At 33.8% G+C, this 22,326-nt stretch overlaps 1 protein-coding gene across 1 annotated transcript in view; it reads left to right on the top strand.

Moving 5' to 3' along the window:
• Nucleotides 1–22,326, top strand: part of ST8SIA4 (ST8 alpha-N-acetyl-neuraminide alpha-2,8-sialyltransferase 4) — a 103,401-nt gene that overhangs the window by 32,976 nt on the left and 48,099 nt on the right. The window contains 1 exon segment of the mRNA XM_003828328.6: nt 19,469–19,762. Within this exon segment, the coding sequence (XP_003828376.2) occupies nt 19,469–19,762 (294 nt within the window).

The raw sequence follows: 22,326 nt of genomic DNA, 5'->3' as shown, positions 1-22,326 counted from the left end.
CATAAGTAAAGGAAAACAGGTTTAGAAAGATTCCCTCATACAATCTGTATAAAGTGTCTTTCAAAACCTTTCTTAGGTTCTTTCTCTTTGAGTACTTTTGAAATTAATGTAATAGTGTGTATATTACATTAAGGAATTTAATTTGTTGGTTGTGAAAATTGTTTTGAATTTTGCAAAGCAATGCTTAAAGTGCTTTTACATTTTTTCTGTAGTTATCTTTCAAGTTTTTACATAATCTACTCTCATAAGTATCTACATAAAAGCATATTCTAATATTTGTGCTAGCTATACTCAATAATTTCACAACAGTGGTTTTCAATAAAAAATATTCATATATTTCCTAATAGTGATTTTGAGTGATGGCAGAGAGCAAATTCTCATTCCATCGCTCCTAGTCTCCTCTTCCCCACCTTTTGTTGGAAAAGTGGTGGTAAATTCTTTCCTTTCTCTGGGATGGCTGGAGATTGTAGAAACTCTCAAGCAGCACTTAAGTACTGGTTCCTCATAGAAAAGAAACCTTGTTTCCCCTTGGTAACAAGAAAATCTGGCCCTGCACTGTCTTTGGTGTTATATGGTGGACTCTGAGGGAGGCAATGATTAACAATTACAATTGGCACCTAATATTTTTTAACCATCAAATACCATTCCTTACTTTGTTTAAACAAAGCTACTAGAGATAGTGAGTCTTCTAGACATAGTGAGTCAGAAATCAACTAAGAGCTACACAACACTTTCTTTTGTCACTTTTGGCTAATTAGTTGGAATTTCTAACTTAAGTTTGTTTATTTACTTATTTCTTTCTACTTACCTTTTCTCCATTCTATCTTCTCCTCATCTTCCCTCTAGCTTAAATCACTATCTTCTATTTACTCCTTTTTAATTTCTTAACCAACATCTTCATTCCCTGCCCTGCAGCTTTTTCTCTCCTTGACTACTTTCCTCCTAATTTCCTCTTGGTGCATATTTTTTTCCTTATAAATCAAAAACAGCAATAAGATATCAATTAAGAGGGCCACTTAAATGTGTACTTATTTATGTAAGTAAATCCTTGCTACTCAAAATGTGGTCTTAGATGACCAGCATTATCACCTGGAAGCTTGTTAGAACTACAGAATGTCAGAACTTGCACCTGGTCTGCTGAGTCAGAATGTTCATTTGATTACAGTGTCCAGATGATTCTTATGTGCATTAAGGCTTGAGATGTGCTGGCCTAGACAATATGCCCTAGGCACGCTGGAGCTCCCACTATGTTTGATTTTTTTTTTTTTAGCCCATGTCTTTAGGACCTAGCACCAAGATTGGTACACTGAGGTTGGTCAATAGGTACAAAATTACAGTTAGACAGTTTAGTCAATTCTCACATTGCTAATAAATAAATATCCAAGACTGGGTAATTTATAAAGAAAAGAGGCTTGACTCACAATTCCATATGGCTGGGTAGGCCTCAGGAAACTTACAATAATGGTGGAAAGCACCTCTTCACAGGGTGGCAGGAAAGAGAATGAGTGCCCAGCAAAGGGGAAGCCCCTTATGAAACCATCAGCTCTCTTGAGAAGTCACTCACTATCACAAGAACAGGACGGAGGAAACTCCCTCCATGAATCAATTATCTCTATCTGGTCCCTCTCATGACACTTGAGGGTTATGAGAACTACAATTCAAGATGAGATTTGGGTTGGGACACAGCTAAATCCTATCAGACAAAAAGGATAAATTCTGGTGTCTATGACACAATAGGCTGACTATAGAAAGTTACAATGTATTGTATATTTCAAGATACGTACAAGAAAAAAATTTTCAATGTTATCACCAGAAAGAAATGAAAAAAATGTTAAAGTGATGAATATGGTAATTACCTTGATTTGATCATTATATAATCTATACGTGCTGTACCCCATAAATATATAGGATTATTATGTGTCAATTATAAACACAAAATAATAAAGAGTGAATAAGATTTTTTAAAAAGAATATAACTTCCTAGAAAAACCTGATACATTGAGGTATATATAATTTATTTATTGAATGGATAAATTAATGAGAAAATTAATGTAGGAGTTGAGAAAATTTTGGTTTGTATTCATGTATCTGCTGTCAGAATTTTTAAAACACTGAATTTCAAAATTAGTACATACGAGAAGTCATATATAAAGAGAATTTAAACCTTTACAAGAAAATACAGAACTAAGAAGAGTGATACAGTGAAATGTTCTAAAGATTAGGGATCAGAAAATCTGGGTTCCTATTAATTACTATAAATGTAATATTAGACAACCATCACTATTTTCACTGTTCAGTGAGGTCAATAATAATAGGCCTATTAACAGCAGAGTGATTTTCTCATTTATCAGATGAGAACATAGTAAAGAAAAGCACAAATTGTAAAACAAAACTCATAATGAGTGATGCTAAAGGACATCTTGTTTGAGTTCATTGTCATAGGTAAAACTTAAAATTGGCACTGCATTTTCTAACAGCCGTGGCTAAAAGGAAAGCCTGTTGACTAGAGACACAAATTATTATTGTCTGATATGAATAAGAAGATGAACTTTCCCCAAATTTATCAAACATATATAAAGTTGACACTCAATAACTGGATAAAACTGACACTGAATAATATGTTAGACAATGTGATATAAAAAACAAAGCAATATCACTCAGATAGGAGTGTCTACAAAATCTGAGTATGTAAAATTAGATATAAATATAGTGAAGATATATATGTCTTCAGAAAACTAAGGTAATATGGTAAAGATATATTATTTAATGATAATCTATACTCCTAAAAGTAGGGATGATATTTTTCCCAAAGAAAAAGGATGGAGGAATTGACTGGCTGGTACAATGCATTTTTATAACTCAATCAATTTTTTATTCTCCACTGGTAGATAATTTACAGCAAGCTTTAAATCATCTTCTTGACCTCTTTGAATGCTAACTCTTTTATGACAAAATAGACTTTTCTGGAACAGAAAAAAATATCTTATTTTTCTACATGTTCACAATGAATGGCCTTAAGACTTTATCCTTCTACTCTCACAGAGGATATGTATTCCCTTAACTCAAACAGCAAATAGCAAACAACTAAGTTCATGATAGATAGCCAAGTCTAGGGCACTAGAATGATTTTTTTTAAATTACTACTAAAATGAATAACCACTTATAGTTTAGGAATAGTAACATTGCTTATCTAATATTTGCTACACACATTTTCTCCAGTAATTTTGCTTAATACCTTATTCATGATTTTGATCTATGAAATTTTATAATTAGTATAAAACTAATTAAATTGTGATTTTTGTTTATTGATTTTAAATGCAAAATTTATGTTATATGTAGAAATATGATTTATATGTTGTTCTAATTATGAGGTTTAAAATTTAACTTAAAACTACACATGAAATATGAAATATAAGTTGTGATGAGAGGTACAGCTCTTTATTTCTAATTATGTCACTCCTCACACAGAAATTATTTTATCTACAAGTAAAAATTTTAAAAAATGGAAATGATGACAATATCTAAAATTTTAAAATGTTTTAAATGTTTTCACCCATTTTCTGAAACAAAGATTGTAAACAATTTTTCATATATCAGTCTAACAAGGATTTTTAAAATGTTTACTAGTCAGTAAAAAGTTACATTGATGTTGGGACTCTCGTAAAATGCATTTGGAAATGTAAACTGATAACAGCTTTTCCAAAAATCAAGTTAATGATGTCTTCCAAAGCCTTACAAATTAAATTAAATCATTGTACGTCTGAATGATTATTCAACATGTGAAGAAGAGGAATCTGAAGCAATGGGACCAGTAAGCAAACAGACAAATACTTTCCATGATCTTAAGATAAGACTATTCACAATAGCAAAGACTTGGAACCAACTCAAATGTCCATGAATGATAGACTGGATTAAGAAAATGTGGCATATATACACCATGGAATACTATGCAGCCATAAAAAAGGATGAGTTCCTGTCCTTTGTAGGGACATGGATGAAGCTGGAAACCATCATTCTGAGTAAACTATTGCAAGGACAGAAGCTCTTTAGTTTAATTAGATCCCATTTGTCAATTTTGTCTTTTGTTGCCATTGCTTTTGGTGTTTTGGACATGAAGTCCTTGCCCATGCCTATGTCCTGAATGGTAATGTCTAGGTTTTCTTCTAGGGTTTTTATGGTTTTAGGTCTAACGTTTAAATCTTTAATCCATCTTGAATTGATTTTTGTATAAGGTGTAAGGAAGGAATCCAGTTTCAGCTTCCTACATATGGCTAGCCAGTTTTCCCAGCACCATTTATTAAATAGGGAATCCTTTCCCCATTGCTTGTTTTTCTCAGGTTTGTCAAAGATCAGATAGTTGTAGGTATGTGGCGTTATTTCTGAGGGCTCTGTTCTGTTCCATTGATCTATATCTCTGTTTTGGTACCAGTACCATGCTGTTTTGGTTACTGTAGCCTTGTAGTATAGTTTGAAGTCAGGTAGTGTGATTCCTCCAGCTTTGTTCTTTTGGCTTAGGATTGACTTGGCAATGCGGGCTCTTTTTTGGTTCCATATGAACTTTAAAGTAGTTTTTTCCAATTCTGTGAAGAAAGTCATTGGTAGCTTGATGGGGATGGCATTGAATCTGTAAATTACCTTGGGCAGTATGGCCATTTTCACGATATTGATTCTTCCTACCCATAAGCATGGAATTTTCTTCCATTTGTTTGTATCCTCGTTTATTTCCTTGAGCAGTGGTTTGTAGTTCTCCTTAAAGAGGTCCTTCACGTCCCTTGTAAGTTGGATTCCTAGGTATTTTATTCTCTTTGAAGCAATTGTGAATGGGAGTTCACTCATGATTTGGCTCTCTGTTTGTCTGTTTTTGGTGTATAAGAATGTTTGTGATTTTTGTACATTGATCTTGTATCCTGAGACTTTGCTGAAGTTGCTTATCAGCTTAAGGAGATTTTGGGCTGAGACAATGGGGTTTTCTAGATATACAATCATGTCGTCTGCAAACAGAGACAATTTGACTTCCTCTTTTCCTAATTGAATACCCTTTATTTCCTTCTGCTGCCTAATTGCCCTGGACAGAACTTCCAACACTATGTTGAATAGGAGTGGTGAGAGAGGGCATCCCTGTCTTGTGCCAGTTTTCAAAGGGAATGCTTCCAGTTTTTGCCCATTCAGTATGATATTGGCTGTGGGTTTGTCATAGATAGCTCTTATTATTTTGAAATACGTCCCATCAATACCTAATTTATTGAGAGTTTTTAGCATGAAGGGTTGTTGAATTTTGTCGAAGGCTTTTTCTGCATCTATTGAGATAATCATGTGGTTTTTGTCTTTGGCTCTGTTTATATGCTGGATTACATTTATTGATTTGCGTATATTGAACCAGCCTTGCATCCCAGGGATGAAGCCCACTTGATCATGGTGGATAAGCTTTTTGATGTGCTGCTGGATTCGTTTTGCCAGTGTTTTATTGAGGATTTTTACATCAATGTTCATCAAGGGTATTGGTCTAAAATTCTCTTTTTTGATTGTGTCTCTGCCCGGCTTTGGTATCAGAATGATGCTGGCCTCATAAAATGAGTTCGGGAGGATTCCCTCTTTTTCTATTGATTGGAATAGTTTCAGAAGGAATGGTACCAGTTCCTCCTTGTACCTCTGGTAGAATTCGGCTGTGAATCCATCTGGTCCTGGACTCTTTTTGGTTGGTAAGCTATTGATTATTGCCACAATTTCAGCTGCTGTTATTGATCTATTCAGAGATTCAACTTCAAACTCCGCATGTTCTCACTCGTACGTGGGAATTGAACAATGAGATCACTTGGACACAGGGTGGGGAACATCACACACCAGGGCCTGTCGTGGGGTGGGGGAGGTGGGAGAGATAGCATTAAGAGATATACCTAATGTAAATGATGAGTTAATGGGTGCAGCACACCAACATGGCACATGTATACATATGTAACAAACCTGCACGTTGTGCACATGTACCCTAGAGCTTAAAATATAATAATAAAAAAAAAGATAAGACAGAATTTGAGACCACCCTATTGTTAGGTTCGTAATAAAGAACATTCAAGGGGAAAAGCCAAGATATGCTGAATTTAAATGATGAAGGATCATGACATCATGTTAAGAATTTGCATGGAATCTTATAGTCCAAGAAGGACCCTTGGAGTTTGTTAGCATGTTGGTCTGCTTTTTGTTTGTTTGTTTGAGTTTTGTTGTTATTGTTATAAACAGAAGAGAAACCTACTGAGAAGTACAGAAACATGAGCATATTCACACTTGGAAAAACCATAATAATAAACAGATAACTAAAATATATGAAAGAGAAGGCACCCTAAATGAGAAAGATATTAGAGGAGGAAAAAAGTGATGACATTCAGATCATAGCAGAAAGTAAGATGATAACACCTAGTGTCGATGGTATGATTCATATTAATGTGAAATGTTATCGTTGTTATCCCCCTTTGACATGAAATGGACATTAGCAAATGGTCGGTAGATCTATCCTTCTATAGATTTCCAAAATATGGCTACAGTTTTTGAATTAAAGTACTTGTTATTTTTCAACTATCATACTTATCTGTAAATAAGACATAGGTTAAAAATGTACTCCAAAGCCAAACACAAATACACTTGTCAGTGCCTATTGTTTCAAGTTATATGTAATTATAACTTTCATCTTTCTTATAATTGTTCTTCACTTCTTCATTCAGTGCTTTATCAGAAAGTTCAGATACAAATATAAAGAGCAAGTTTCGACTTTTGAGGTGATCACACTCTAATGAAGGAAATAAATTGATACACTAACGGTGTCCAAATTGCTTTATTAAAGGTACTCACAGAACTATGCACTGATAATGAGGCAAAAGGAGGACATAAGCTCTCATTATTATTATGTGTAGCTTTACTAACTTATTAAAGATGTCAATCCCTATACAAGTAACAAAATATGCCAGAGTTTAATATATAGTAGAATACAGATAAGAGTAAGTACTTTTACACCAGAGCAGTGGAAACAATTTTGCCTGGGAAATTATGTAAAGCATTGAAATGGATATTAATCGTTGAGTTTTAAGAACAAATATGACTTTTTCAGGTTTAGGGCTAGGGTGTCTTAGGGAGAGAGGCAGTTTCAGGTAGAGACATCAGCATAAATAAAGGAATACAGATAAACAAAGACATAGGTAGTCTGATAATATTTGAATCTAAGATGGGCAATAGGATGTATAAAACAAAACTTCTGGGTAGGGGAGGGAATAGTTATGAAAGACCCAATTAGGAATATTGACTGAAACTACTGAAGATGTTTGGTTAGGTTCATAACATGATTAAACGTACATTTTAAACAACAAAACACCATCTCTGAAACAGAGAATTGATAAAGTTGACAGTCCTTGTGGCAAGCAACTGGTTAGAGCAGTGTCTTTTAATATCTTTTCACAAAGATGATTAGTAATAGAATAGATTTTATATCATGATTTACTCCTTGTATTATTTCCCCGGCTACTACACATGCACACAAATATGGAAGTCTTCAACAAATTTTCTTAAAATTATGTTCAAGGAACACTGTCATTTTCTGTTATAATCTGCTCTATCATTTTTTATTCTTTCAAAATTGATTATGAATGAGCACACAATTAATTCATGATCTACCAATGAGTCTAGTTAATTGTTTGCAAAATAATAAAGACATTATTACAATACTAGTTCAAAGAAACATGGTGGTACCTCAGCTGAGAATGTATCAATAAGAACATACAAGAGGAAATATATTCAGGGGAAATTCTGAGAGGAATTTTTAGGGCTTTGTAATGAATCAGATACAGAGGATAAGAACATTATGGGGATCAGGCATTACAGCTAGGTCAAAGTATGAATCTGTTAAAATAGAGCTTGAGAATGATCCCCTTAGAATAAGTATGGTGTAATAAATGTGAAATTGCCTTGGCCTACCTTATGATATCAGAAATTGAAACTCATTTTTATACACTCATGATATTTTTCCCAATGCTTGATTGGTATTAGAATGCCTGCATCTTTTGAGCATCAAACCAACTGTCTTTCTGGGAATCAGTATTGAATAAATAATATATACTAAGTTAAAAATCATTTTCAACCTTGGGTTATACTTTCAAAAAGGTATTTCTAAGAATGACAAGTGAATATGGTATTAAGTTTTTTTGTTTATTTAAGCAAGAAAGTTAAATGTCAAAGCGACATTTCTGTGGCAATTTGATGGTGTAATCACTAAGAGTTAGATATTTTTCCTAAGAGTTAGATATTTTTCCTACAACCCCTCTAATGTACCCATTGTACATACCTTATTAACAGCATAAATTGCAAAGGGAACAATTATAGTTTTTCTACCTTAGTTTTCTATCATGGGTGATTACAGTATCAGCCATAATAAATGTTGTTTCGTTCTTTTTAGTGCACAACATAATTTTTAAGGACTTAAGTATGATGCTGAATCCGTTCTTCCTTCTGTTAAACAGTAGTAACTGCTCAGCAACCACAGACCAATGGAGTAGTCAGTTTCCCTGATGATTTTGGCAAGAATGTGTCAGGATACATACATCTTGAGAATTCTCACTTGGTTCCCCAATCCCTAATTTTAAATATCCCAATTACAAACTTGTACTCAAAGTTTTATTTCACAATACACAGGGAATTTTTCAACAACTCATATTTTTTCCCTGCATTCCTCAGGCAAATAAAAATTACACTTCTTTTTAATTACAAAGGCAGAATTTTGAAGGTATACCTAGTATCGATTCTATGTGCAGTTTTAAGAAACATATTTATGATTCAAATATCTATTAGTCGACTACCATAAATATATCCACATTCACTTTTGTGAAAAAAGGAAAACAATCACATGCTAATTCTTAATGGTCTGTGATAAATGGTGAAATTAATATGTCATATTTAAATTATCTTGACAATTCATGTAGTGTAACAGCAAGTTCCTAACAATGCTCATGAAGTTTAATGACGTATTTTTCACATCTATGTGTATGTTTATTTAGCCCAGGTATTAAAAAAAAGTTTGAGTGTAGAATCAGATGTAGACTGCTTGGTTTTGAACCCCAGCTCTAGCACTTACAAATCAATGACCTTGGGCTGGTCACCCATCCTCTGTGTTTGTGCTTCAGTTTACTCATCTGTAAAGTACATATGATTGTAGTACTACTTCATTGTGTTGTTATGAGGCTTAAATGTTAAGTTTATGTATATGTGTGTGTAAACATATATATAATATGTATTTTGTGTGTGTGTGTGTGTGTGTGTGTGTGTGAAATTTAGAAGAGGTCCTGGCATTCTTGAAGTCCTTTACAAGTGTTAAAATAAACAAAGATGTCTTTGTAACATTTCATTGAAGTAAATTTTTCACATAGTCATTATTTTTACTTATACAAACATCTTTTAGTTTACTCTTTGAAATAAAATATGTGTGTTATATGTGAAGGAAAAATGTGATCATTAAATTAAACAATTAATCAAGATATAGCACTTTTAACTTCAAATATTTCCATTCATTTTGGCAAATATTTTACATATCTTATTTCTCCTATATTTTGGGCTTTGACTGATAGGCCCTGGAAACTAAAGAGAAAATAGATATGTTTAAGGAATCCATAGTCTGGTAGAAGAAACTAACATAACTATGTAATTAATCCACAATGTGATAAATTCATTGAGAGACAGACACTATGTTAACATTGTGTCTAAGACAGCACTTAGTAAAACCAGTGTTAAAATGACATAATCTAAGGTTTGGTTCTTAATTCTGAAGGCACTGAGAATTACTATTGGCCAGGCCCATGTGTCCTCAAGCTTAAGGGGCAAGCTTATGCTTTCTAAAGCAGACTGACATTCCAGAACACTACATTTTAAATTTCATTCACAGGAAGTCTCATCAAACAGAATTCTCATAATTAGTAAATGTGCATGGATGATTGGAGGAGTATGAGACTAAAGATTGTAAGACCATTTAAATTATAACAAAAATCTAAGCAAGGCGTAACTAAAATTGGACAGTGGCAAGAAGAGTAAATAGGAAGGGTCATATTTCGGTGGTAAAAAGAGTATATATGAGGCAGAATTTGATGACCAAGAAGATATGGAGAATACAATAGGGAGTGTAAGAAGTCTCTGAGATGCTTGTATTTTGGTGACACTAGAAGTAATAGTGACATAGTATTAGAAAATAAAGAAAAAAACAAGAAGTTTATGGAAGAGAAAAGAGAACACTACAGGTAATGGTTTTCAATTTGAACATGCTGATTTGAAATATCATTGGGATAGTCACTGAGGAGTTCAGTAACTGATTGAAACTCAGGTAGGAGTTAGAGTTGAAGATAAAGATTTCCTTAACCATGCTAACTGAAGAGTTAGAGTAGTTGATCTCCTGCAAGAGGTGAGGTGTGAATTGAGAGAGAATATGTCTAGTAACAAAAATCTAGAAAATGCCAACAAGGAAAAATTAATAATAAGGAGTGATCAACTGGACTATTTTTTTGCCTTTTTTAAAAACTATTCAGTATCTGACAATTTCTTGTTATTTAAGGATAATCTTTAAAAATGTAGAAAGGGGCCCTGTTGTCCACTACAGAAGCAAAAATTGATCAATATTTTCATTTCTCTCTGCCTAGCAGCAAGGGGACAGAAATGTGGTCAAAACTAGTTTAACCACATTTTCCTAATTATGACTTTGGCTAGTGAAATATGGGGTAAGAAAACTGGGTAAACTGGAAGTTCGGAGTTCCCTGATAGTGAGAAATGCTGAGGTATCCCTGACAGGGACATAACCATTGTTTGGGGACTATGATTTTTTTAGTGATTTCTGTGGTCCAGCCAGCTTTCCAATAAATCTCTTTTTCTAAGTTAAGCCAGAGTCGGTTTCTGGGAGTTAGGTATGGACAAGATAAGAACAGAAACAAAGGAAATAGACTTCACTGAAATTTAAGAAACACTATGCAAATGTCACAAGAAGTCAAATTAAATAATAAACATTATAATAATTGGTTGTTTTGTGGGATACAATTTTGAAAATATAGTATTCAGTTACGTGTATGTTATGTCTCATTGATATTGCTATGTGCTTTGTACTGAATTTAATAAATGAGAGAACTTTACAAAATGATTACCGAACACCTACTATGAGATACTTTGGCAGTGGGAATAAGTAATGAACGAGACAAGATACCTCCCCGCATTAGTAGAATCTGAAGTTTGTTGCCATTTCAGAATTTGCTGTTGGCTTTTTTTTTTTTTTTTTTTGAACCGGAGTCTTGCTCTGTCACGCAGGCTGGAGTCCAGTGGCGTAATCTCGGCTCACTGCAAGCTCCAACTCCCAGGTTCACGCCATTCTCCTGCCTCAGCCTCCCAAGTGGCTGGGACTACAGGCGCCCGCCACCACGCCCGGCTAATTTTTTTGTGTTTTTAGTAGAGGCGGGGTTTCACCATGTTAGCCAGGATAGTCTCGATCTCCTGACCTCGTGATCCAGCCACCTCGGCCTCCCAAAGTGCTGGGATTACAGGCGTGAGCCACCGCACCCGGCCCGCTTTTATAAATATATTGTGAAGTCCCAGATAAAGAACAGCAGTTAACGCTTTACCCTCCGTATTACTTATTACAAGCAACTATGCATTGACAACCAGATGCTGTTAGAGTTTCTTTTTAATTGGTAAAAGTATTTACAAATTGTTGTCTTTATGATGTCTTATCATTTTAATTTATTCATTTTTTGGTTCCTTTTACAATATGCTCTATTTTTTATCCTTTCTTGAAAAAACAAGTGCTAACTTGTAATTAGTCATACCATTCAAGTCTCCAAGGAGAAAGCTGATAAATGTGAAGTTTTAGTTTGATTTAAAATGTGGATTCACAAGTAAGCACTCTGACTAAAAGCACCTTTCCTGATTTTACAGATTCTTTTCTGTTGATATGCTGAAGTGAATAAAGACAGTGTAAGGCAGAGCCGTCCTTACCACTTGTCGGTAGCTGAAGTCCTGGGATAACTCTCTAATTTTATGTCTTATTTTAATCCATTGCTTTATATCAGAAAAGATAATTGTATTTTAGATTACATTTAAATAAATTAAAGATATTAATAGCATTTTAGCGACCTCATAATATTTTGAGATAAAGCTTTCAGTATCCTCTTATTATTTATTTCAAGACTTGAGTTCCAATGCTAAAGAAGATTTTTTTATTTCAGCAATAACATTTGTTTATGTGTAGTTGTTCATACTGGGCACATTTCTTATATGATATAAATCTTTTGAAGAGAAAGAAGATAAAAATTTATACATTTCGATATATTTATTTTAAAATTAAACTTCATGAGTGGATTTTACTTCTCATTTTCACCTAGAACAACTTTTTATTTTAGGAAAGAGAATATAGGCCACTGGTTTTATTGTAAAGAGTCTTGATTTGAATTCATGTGTTCTGAATTTTAGTACTGTACTTTTAAATGGCATCTCAGAAGTGGGTCATTTTTCTTCTTTCTTCCTTGCTTCCTTCTTCCCTCCCTCCTTTAGTGTGTGTACATCTACTATTAATTACCTAACCTTTTTCCCACACTTCCATCATAGGAAATCTCAGAATCAACCTTTTATTTTCCTTCACATTCTTTCCTATGTCTGTTTTCTTTGGTGGCTTTTCAGAGGAGCACAACCTTCTGTATATTCCTACCTGGTAGTGACTTTCTGCATGCTGAGATTATCCACCCAAGACCCTACCTTTGGGGAGGAGGATTTACAGAAGACTGAGAAAAGATGAAACCTTCACTTTAGCCAATCAGACTTTCAGACCAAACATGAGGTTCAACAAGGTGATAGAAGTCACAGCCATATCACTTGCACATATGCAACTGAACTTTTGACCAAGTTCTTTGTATTTATTTTTTGCTTCCTTTCCATTCTTAGGGATTAAGTGGTACATAATATTTAAGAGCATGAGCTTAAAATCTGCCTCTATTACTTAAAACTATGTAATCTTGGACAAATTTCTTGCAACTCAGTTTCCTCATCATTGGAAAACAGCAATAGTGACTGTCTCATTGGCTTATTGTGAGAATCACATATATTACATGCAAAGCACAGAGAATGCTCCCTGGCACATAACAAATGTTCAATAAAAGGTATTCGGCCAGGTGCGGTGGCTCATGCCTGTAATCCCAGCTACTTGGGAGGCAGAGGCAGGTGGATCACCTGAAGACAGGAGTTTAAGACGAGCATGACAAACATAGTGAAACCCCGTCTCTACTAAAAATACAAAAAAAAAAAAATGACTGGGGTGGTGGGGGGCACCTGTAATCCCAGCTACTTAGGAGGCTGAGGCAGGAGAATCAATTGAACCCAGGAGGTGGAGGTAGGAGTGAGCCGATATCCCGCCACTGCACTCCAGCCAGGGCGACAGTGCGAGACTCCATCTCAAAATAAATAAAGAAATAAAGAAATAAATATTTTTAAAACTTAAGTATTCTTCTTAGAGCAACAATAAAATATTTTTCTTATCTTCTATGTGAATTATGTTATTACAAAATTGTAACTGGGAGGCCTTATTCTCCTGAACAGTTGAGTCATATTCCTCTTTTTAAGTACAATTGACCATGTCTATGAGTTTTAAAGTTTCCACACTGCCTATGGAGTCAAATTTGTTTCATCTAATATTTAAAATATTTGCAATCTGGCCCCATCAGTCATTCAAGTCTCAATTCCTAGGGGATCAAAAGTAAATTTCAGCCAAAATGGCTTACTAAATGTGTTATAAATAAAGTTTGGGCTTCCTTACGCTGTTGCTCAGAGATCTTATTTGACATGCCTTTAACTTACCTGCAGGCATTTCAAAAGATTTATTATCATAATAGATTGTAAAAGGAAAGAGCATGTAAAAGGAATTAGCATAATCTAATATGTTTTATCCACCCAGGGCAAGGAATTTTGAGAGGCATTCCAAATATTTTGTTTCATTTAATTTTCCCAGTACAGTTCCCATCAGTGTTAGCCTGATTTATAGAAAAATTTGAATCTCTGAAATATTTTTATTTGTCACTTATACTTCAATAAAGGAAGAAGTAAAAAAAGAGTTATAAGCTTAGAGAAGTTAAGTAACTTGATTGATGTGAACTCCATTGCCCACATGGTTACTGATGATCAAATAGCTAAGAATAGAAATGAAGCTAAATATCTTTTATTTCTTAAAGTTTAAGCCAAATTTGGATAAATATGAGGTATATATTTAACATTTTTATTTAAATTAAACAATATATTTTTCCTTGGCATGCTTCCCCTTTTTCTCCCCTCCAAAATCTAAGCTATTCTCTAGAATTTGTGCAGTTATAGCAAATTTGACCGATGATTCCATTTTTCTTTTCACAGAAGTATCGGAATGACACAGTCTAACATATTTCTTGGTATTCAGATCTTTGTTTGCTAGAAGGAGTTTGATTATATTTTCATTCTGTGAATTTCTCTAGAAATTATGACACTGTTCTTCCCACCCTTGCCAGTAATGTTAACGAACCTGGGTTTGTGAAAAATTTCCTCTTCTGTTTAGTCATTTCATTATTTTCATGATGTGTGTTGTTTGTATTTCTATCAAGTTGAAAATTTCATCAATTGGTATTGTTAAAAGCATAAAATGTGGTGTGCGTGTGTGTGTATGTGTGTATTTTGTGTGCCTATTCATCATACTGAACATGCAAATGTTTAATGTGATATTTCAACTTTATTTCTTATATTTTGTTTACTACATTATGGTATACCACATGAAAGTCCATTTTAATCCTATGGTTAATATTTCAAAAGTCTTATCAATTAGTTATTTAATACTTTCTAGTATCATTTTGAAATCCTGTCTATCAAGAGATCTGAGGTATAGATATTATATTTATGTTTTAGATGTTTAAAACCTTTTGTTTAATAACTGCTCAAAATTTGGGAAAGGTCATGGCTGAATGGCCTTGAATAACATACCTGAGTCTTAGGAATCTGAGATGAAAAGCTAGGGATAAATGATAGAACACTCTTTCTTCTATCGGAAGGTTTGTGTGAAGGATGAATTTATAGACATTTATCACATTTCTGAATGAAATCATATGTATAATAGTGTCAGTTAAAACTCCTGTCCTGGAATGATTCCAAACTAGATGGTGCTTTTCATTTATAACCTATATGCCCTTGGACATGTTTCTCAACCACTTTAACCTTAGTTTCTCATCTAAAAGTGAAGTTGATACTACTTTTTACCTCAAAGCAAAATGAATGGTTTCAGGTCTATGTGGAGCCCACAACCTTCATGACAGGAAAGTCAAAGAGACTGGCAGGTCGCATGTGCCAACTTTCCATAGAAATTTTGAGAAAGTAATCAGAAAGTCTAAGAAAAGATAGCTAACAGATTTTTTTTGTTCTATTTGCTCCTCAAGCTGAGAAACAAGATGGGAGCAAACAGGATCAATAAGCTTCCTTTAGGGGCAGAAAAGAGAAGACATTGGTTCCTATTTCACAGTGGATTGACAAAGGTGTTTCCGTAGGTAATAATGTTTTGGCTGAGAGATGTCAGTTAGCACAGGAAGCAACACAGTGGGATTGGCCAAAAAAGAAAAAGGATGATAATTATGTATTTGGAATTTGTCTGAATATTAACAAAGGTGGGGAAAATTTGGTCTATAATACACCTAGAATTGTTTTCTTCTTATTTAATCTGTTGGGTGTGTGAAAGGATGTAAGTGACAACCTCCAATTATTACAGAACACCATGTTTTACACCGTATTTACTCCAGTTTTGGATGATGAGTTCTATACCTAGCACAGATACATACAACACGTTGTAGAATTAAAAAATGTAGAATTAAAAAATTGGATAGATTATGTCATTGTTAAATAACATAAATAACTAAATAGCTAGAAAAAAAGTCTGAGCTTCTAGAGTAGTGTTTGCAAAACAAACTCTCAATAAATGCCTGTTAATAAATGCAAGTGGGATCTCCTAGTTGCATACATTGTTGAACTATCATTTAACTGTAGAGAATAATGGCCAATCCAAGGGAGATTTTTTGCTAGGGAATTCTGTAATCTTGAGGTGCTCACACATGAAATAAACATTTATTCCCTATGAATTCTAAAATAAATATTTTATATAACTTTTAAATTAACATGAAAGTACCTTCAATTTTGCATGTAGGGATGAGAAGCCATCATATGCAGTGTGAAATCATGGAAGAAAATTCAGAGGCTTAGAATACAGTGGAGTTAGCTGCATTCCTGTAGGCGTTTAATCAATATTGGAGAATAAACACAAATAAATTGAGAACTGGGAAGTTTAGAGTAAATAAAGAGTATTGTTAATACAGCTAACTCTGTGTATATGTTTTCAACATGTCAAATATAAAATGGGCACAAATATTTAAATTGGCTAAAGATAATATTGTTTGACTCTATTAAATGTTTATATGCACTCAACAATTTTGACTCACCAAAGTCCATCATTTTAAAATTGGCTGCTCCTCTATTTTATGAGATTAAGAGTAACATGAGTATCATGTATTACTCATAAATGCTTGAGACACATTCTGGCTAATTTTGAATATTATAGCCTCTAAGGAATTTTTTATAAAGAAAAATGAAAATTGTGATGGACAATATATTCATAATCCTGCTCAATCAGCAGTTTTGCTGCTAGTAATGTTTGGATGCTCACAACAAGTCTACTGAATTGCTGGAGTGCAACACAGCTCGTTGGTTATTTTTGAATTTTTAATGCTTTCTTTTAAATAAGTGGCATTCAGCTAATTATATGACTAAAAATCTGACTCAACCACAGAGTTGTTAATTTACCAGCAACATGTGGACATTGTATTACTCTATTTTCCAGGGAAAATGTATATATATTCTTCCCCAGGAAAATGAACAAGCTGGACTCCTAAAGCCACAAAGCGTTGTATTTTATGAAGTGTCTTCTGTCTTGTTATTTCCTGTACCTCAGTTACTATCCTTGACAAAGTCTGATTGTGCTCTGCTCGGATCCTCAAGACTCTGCATGTGGATTTGTTACTCTTTGATCTCCAATTGCTCTTTTAGTTAGCACCATACTCATTTAGCATTCATTAATTAAATCAAATATGTTGGTTTGTTTCCTAAATTAATCTGTTCTCCATAAATATTCTTATTCCATTAGCTTCTTTTTGCTTTCAAAGTGGAAAGCATTTATCTTTCAGCCTTCAGCTTTAATTGATGAGCATCTTACCACCTTTTGAGAAATTCATGACCAGAAAATCAAGAGTGGGTATTGGCAAATACGGATAGGGGGTGGGATGTTTAAAGATGTGGCAAGAAAAAGTATACAGTAATTGAGTGATTTTTTTCCTGAAGGGATAATTCAGCAGAATATATCATTTTTATTCTATTTAATTGGGTTGGTTTTTACTAGTTTTACTATTATAGTGAAAATAAAGTACAAATATTGTTTTTTCTACAATTGGAATCCTCTAAAAAGAAATTACTGAGGGTTTGTTTTAGTGGAAAAATATGTCCGAAGCCACTTCCCCAACAGGAACATGTTAACTGTAATGTTACATGTATTCTCCCTATTTTACCTAAAGAAGTGTCAGTAATAATGATGTCCAGAATATACTTTTCCCCATAGTATCCAAATTCATGTTATAACTAGCTTCATTAGGAGTTTAGATTACTTTTAATATTTGTGTAGAGCACATTTTAGGACTTTAAAATGATCAAGTCCTTGATCTTCCTTGAGTTCCACAAGAAGGTGTTCACTTTGACAAGTATTCGCATGCAGCAAATCTTTTTCTGGGTAGTCCTGTTTGTAATATTCTTACCATAATGAGAATGAATAATATCTAATAATAATTAGTGGTATGAATCATGAGTAGAAACAAATACATACTCTGTCATATAATATAGTGGATGTAATTAAAGATACCTAAATTGAAAAGATAATAATCTTTATACTTTCTAAATAATATTATTGTGTTAATATTTTTCCCTCAGTAGCTAACCCTAAATAACATAGAATTTGAGATGAAATATATTTGTTGTTGTAGCTAAATATTGTCGGAGATCTAGGAAGTAACAAGATATATTAATTAAGAGAGATAAGGAACGATATATAAGACAGTATTTTTAGTATCAGAACACATACTTTACTTTTTAATTAAAATGTTTAATAATTCAATTAATGTGACAAAATACACAAGGAAGAGAAATGTAAGGAACTTTCATAATGTAGCCAAACATGCAAAAATGCAGAAAAAGAAAATCCCTTCCCTTGAAAGGCTGATAAAAGTATTAAAAATAGTTTCATATTTTCATGAAGGGTTTGATTGAATTGATTCAAACAACTTTTTCCCAATACAGTAAACTCTTGTTTATCAAAATCTAACTTTTCTTTTATCAACTAAAACCTACCTTTTTAAAAGCAAGTTAAAAATAGTTTTTTTAAAAAAAAAAATGAAGCTATTTTTAAAATCAGGTATAAAAAGGTCTATGTGACCGATCAAAGAAGCATCAGAAATTGGTTAAAGGCCAAATTCAAGGTGCTTTTCAAAGCTTTCTTCTAATATAAGAATGTTATATTAGATTATATAAATATAAATAACAGGTTATATAAACAACATCAGGCCCAAGCTCTTTTCAAAACCTTATGGCTCTAGTGGAGAAAACAGTACAACATATTCTGTTCTTTCCCTACATATGCATTCCCCAGGGATGCATACGTCCGAAAAGGGAAAACAGATATTTTGAGGATGTCCTAAAATAACAGGAAGGCTGATATTTGATCTTATAGTAAGAGCTTTTCTATATTACTTAAAACCCAAGAAAGTCATATTAAATATGACATCTCCACTTTTCTTATTTTTCTTCCCCATTTAGACCTATAGAAAGCAATTGTAAATATGTTTGTGTAAAACACTATAAGGAATTGCACTTTTCCCCTAACCTCAGTGTGTAAGTAAAGCCAACTTTATTTCCTTACACTTACAAAGTTGTTGAAATGACTTAAGCTTTACAAGTGGTGCAGATTAGAATGTCAAGTCCAATGTGTTTTATTCACTTGTAGAGCAGCATGTGGTTTAAATTGACTACTGAATGGCCAAAGAACCCTTGTGAATTTACCATCATAAATTCTCTGATTACAAATTCAAATTGTGTGGTTTTATGAGATAATAGCAAAGGATATTCCTAGACAACAGGTTGAATTCATACAAGAGGCATTTTGAGCCCTGTACTGGGACTGTATATTTTTATTGCAGGCAGTATTCCTGCACGTGCGGAGACTTATTGAAAATGTAATCTTACCAAGTAGATGATCTTTTGGTTTTCTTTTCACATGGTTAAAAAAATGCTCATTTCCCATTCTTCTTTTCATGAACACCATTTTACCAGTGAATATTTCTTTTTTTTTCATTTGTCCCATTAATTTTTTCCTCTTCAGGTGTAATCTAGCTCCTGTGGTGGAGTTTGCTGCAGATGTGGGAACTAAATCAGATTTTATTACCATGAATCCATCAGTTGTACAAAGAGCATTTGGAGGCTTTCGAAATGAGAGTGACAGAGAAAAATTTGTGCATAGACTTTCCATGCTGAATGACAGTGTCCTTTGGATTCCTGCTTTCATGGTCAAAGGAGGAGAGAAGCACGTGGAGTGGGTTAATGCATTAATCCTTAAGAATAAACTGAAAGTGCGAACTGCCTATCCATCATTGAGACTTATTCATGCTGTCAGAGGGTAAGTGACTGGAAAGGACCAGTTTGTCCTTGGCACAGTGGAACACATATAACTAAACATTTTCACTAGACAAGAATAAGCTTCAGTAAAATCTCCAAATGGATATATGTTTCCGTTATTTTATAATGGTTACTCTATTTACAAACTTGAAGTTTGTTTATGTACGATATGATTTTAACTCACCCTCTTTTTTGAAAAAGCAAATTGTTGAACCTGGCACTTATTTATGTGTGTTCATGAACAAACTACTAATTTTTATATTTTTGCACTAAAAAGTAATAAGAATTCATAGTAAAATTAATGAGCTTTGGGTAAGGAAACTACAACAAAAGTGCTGAATGGCTAGTGGGCAATATTGTGTAAGCATAAATGTTAGATATATTTAAGGAGCAATTAAGTCCCATCTGTAGCCAAGAGGCCTAGTAGTGAGAAAGGAGGCTGGCTGCGATAAAATGCCTTAATGCTTCCCCCCAAAGTCACAGATGCTGTTTTAATGAATTAAGCCAACATTTCCCTTTTATTAACACAAGTTCAGAAAAAAGCATTACAATATAAACTCTTGCTTAAAAGTGGCAAATGACCAAAAGGCCAAATTCACTCATGCACACATATAAGTATGTAAAGTAGATAAACCACAGATGAGAAATTATGTATTTTTACTGGAAGTGTACTGAGTGTCAGATACTGTAGCTTCAAAAATGAAGAGCTGATCACTACCTTTAAAAAATGCATAGGCTTTATGGTACAGACAGAGGCATATACAATTCACTAGTGGCCTAATAGGGGAATATGTTGTCGGAGGTGTATAATTTGTCCCTCAGGTTCACAAAGACACTTGGAAAGTGGACCAAACATTTGAACTGGACTTTAAAAACAGAATAGCAATTGCCAGAGGGATAAAATAAAGAGAATAAGAAAACCAAACAGAAGGAAATGCTGTTGCATTATTAGAGGGTACCAGGTCAAGCAAATGATGAAGTGCACAGTAAACGTATGGAATAATGGAGTCTGTTGTGGAACACGGGAATACAAAGTTGGAAAAGTAACTTGGGATGTGGTTGAGAAGGGAATTGAGTTTATGCTCTATGAAGCACAGTTAGATGTCTGAATTTAAGAAGAAATCTTGTAACTGCAGACATTTATTTGACAAGGACAAGAAAAATGCCAGAGGCACAAAAACCAATTAGGATTTTGATTAATTTACTCATAAGATAATAAGGATGTAAGACAGAAGCAGTGGACTTGGGAAGGAAGGGCAAGTTCAGGGGGCCAATTAAATACAATGGATACAAGTCCTGAAAAAAACAGGTTTCCAAGCCCAGACTTAAAAATAGTTTCTTATACTGTAATAGGAACTCGGCTAAGGTATTTTTGGTTTTGTTCCTGAGATAATTTCCTGCAAGGATTTACCATTTCCTGTTTAAATCTCTAGATAGTTTCTTGTATTGTATTATTTTGCACACAATTAAATTACATTTTTTTTGTTTTTTGTGTTTTGTTTTGTTTTGTTTTGTTTTGTTTTGTTTTTTGAGACGGAGTCTCGCTCTGTTGCCCAGGCTGGAGTGCAGTGGTGCGATCTCGGCTCACTACAAGCTCTGCCTCCTGGGTTCACACCATTCTCCTGCCTCAGCCTCCCAAGTAGCTGGGACTACAGGTGCCCGCCACCACAACTGGCTAATTTTTTGTATTTTTAGTAGAGATGGTGTTTCACCGTCTTAGCCAGGATGGTCTCGATCTCCTGACTTCGTGATCCGCCCACCTCGGCCTCCCAAAGTGCTGGAATTACATGCATGAGCCACCGTGCCTGGCCTAAATTGCATTCTTATAATTAGATCATGTTTACTCAACACACATTCTCTTGGTGGTTGACAGGAAGTTTCAACAAAATAAGATAAAAATACTGCATTTGGAGAATAAGTCACCGCCTTTTTTTTTTAAGTTACAAATATCCCTGGTAATTACAATTTGACTCTTAAAAAAATGTGCATCTTAAGAAACTGTAACATTACAGTGCATTGTGTTAAGAACATGTCCGTTTTTGTTTGGGTATCATGTTACTCTGAAAAACACCTTAAAAAGATAACGTTTCCATCTTAAACACACACACACACACACACACACACATACACACACACAAACACATTCCAGTGATAGCAGATTAAGTTTTAGAAAGAAATAATCTGAAGTAAGTCCTCCCTGACTATGGAAAACTAATGAGAAAACTTAAGATTACTCTGAATTAGTACCTTTGTTTCCTAGATTTTGGTTTATATTTCTCAATCCAATACCAAAACCAAAGCATGAAATAAGAGGAGTGACTGCAGTAGTGCGTTTTCAGTAAGTTAGAATCCAGATAGTGTTATATATGATTAACAGTGAATACACATGGGTTTTTACAGATATTTTAAACATAAACTTTGCAGATTCTTTTAGTAATTTAACAAGACTCCTATCTTTTGTCCTATTCACTTTTATAACCATTATAAATATAAACTACTTCACTAATTCCTAACCATTTTATTCCAAAGAGCAACAAGGCCAAACTTCTGACCACTGGTGAAAGG

Source organism: Pan paniscus, chromosome 4 (genome assembly GCF_029289425.2).
Source record: "Pan paniscus chromosome 4, NHGRI_mPanPan1-v2.0_pri, whole genome shotgun sequence".
In the NCBI taxonomy this organism is placed as follows: Eukaryota; Metazoa; Chordata; class Mammalia; order Primates; family Hominidae; genus Pan; species Pan paniscus.
This window is presented reverse-complemented; position numbering and strand designations above follow the sequence as displayed.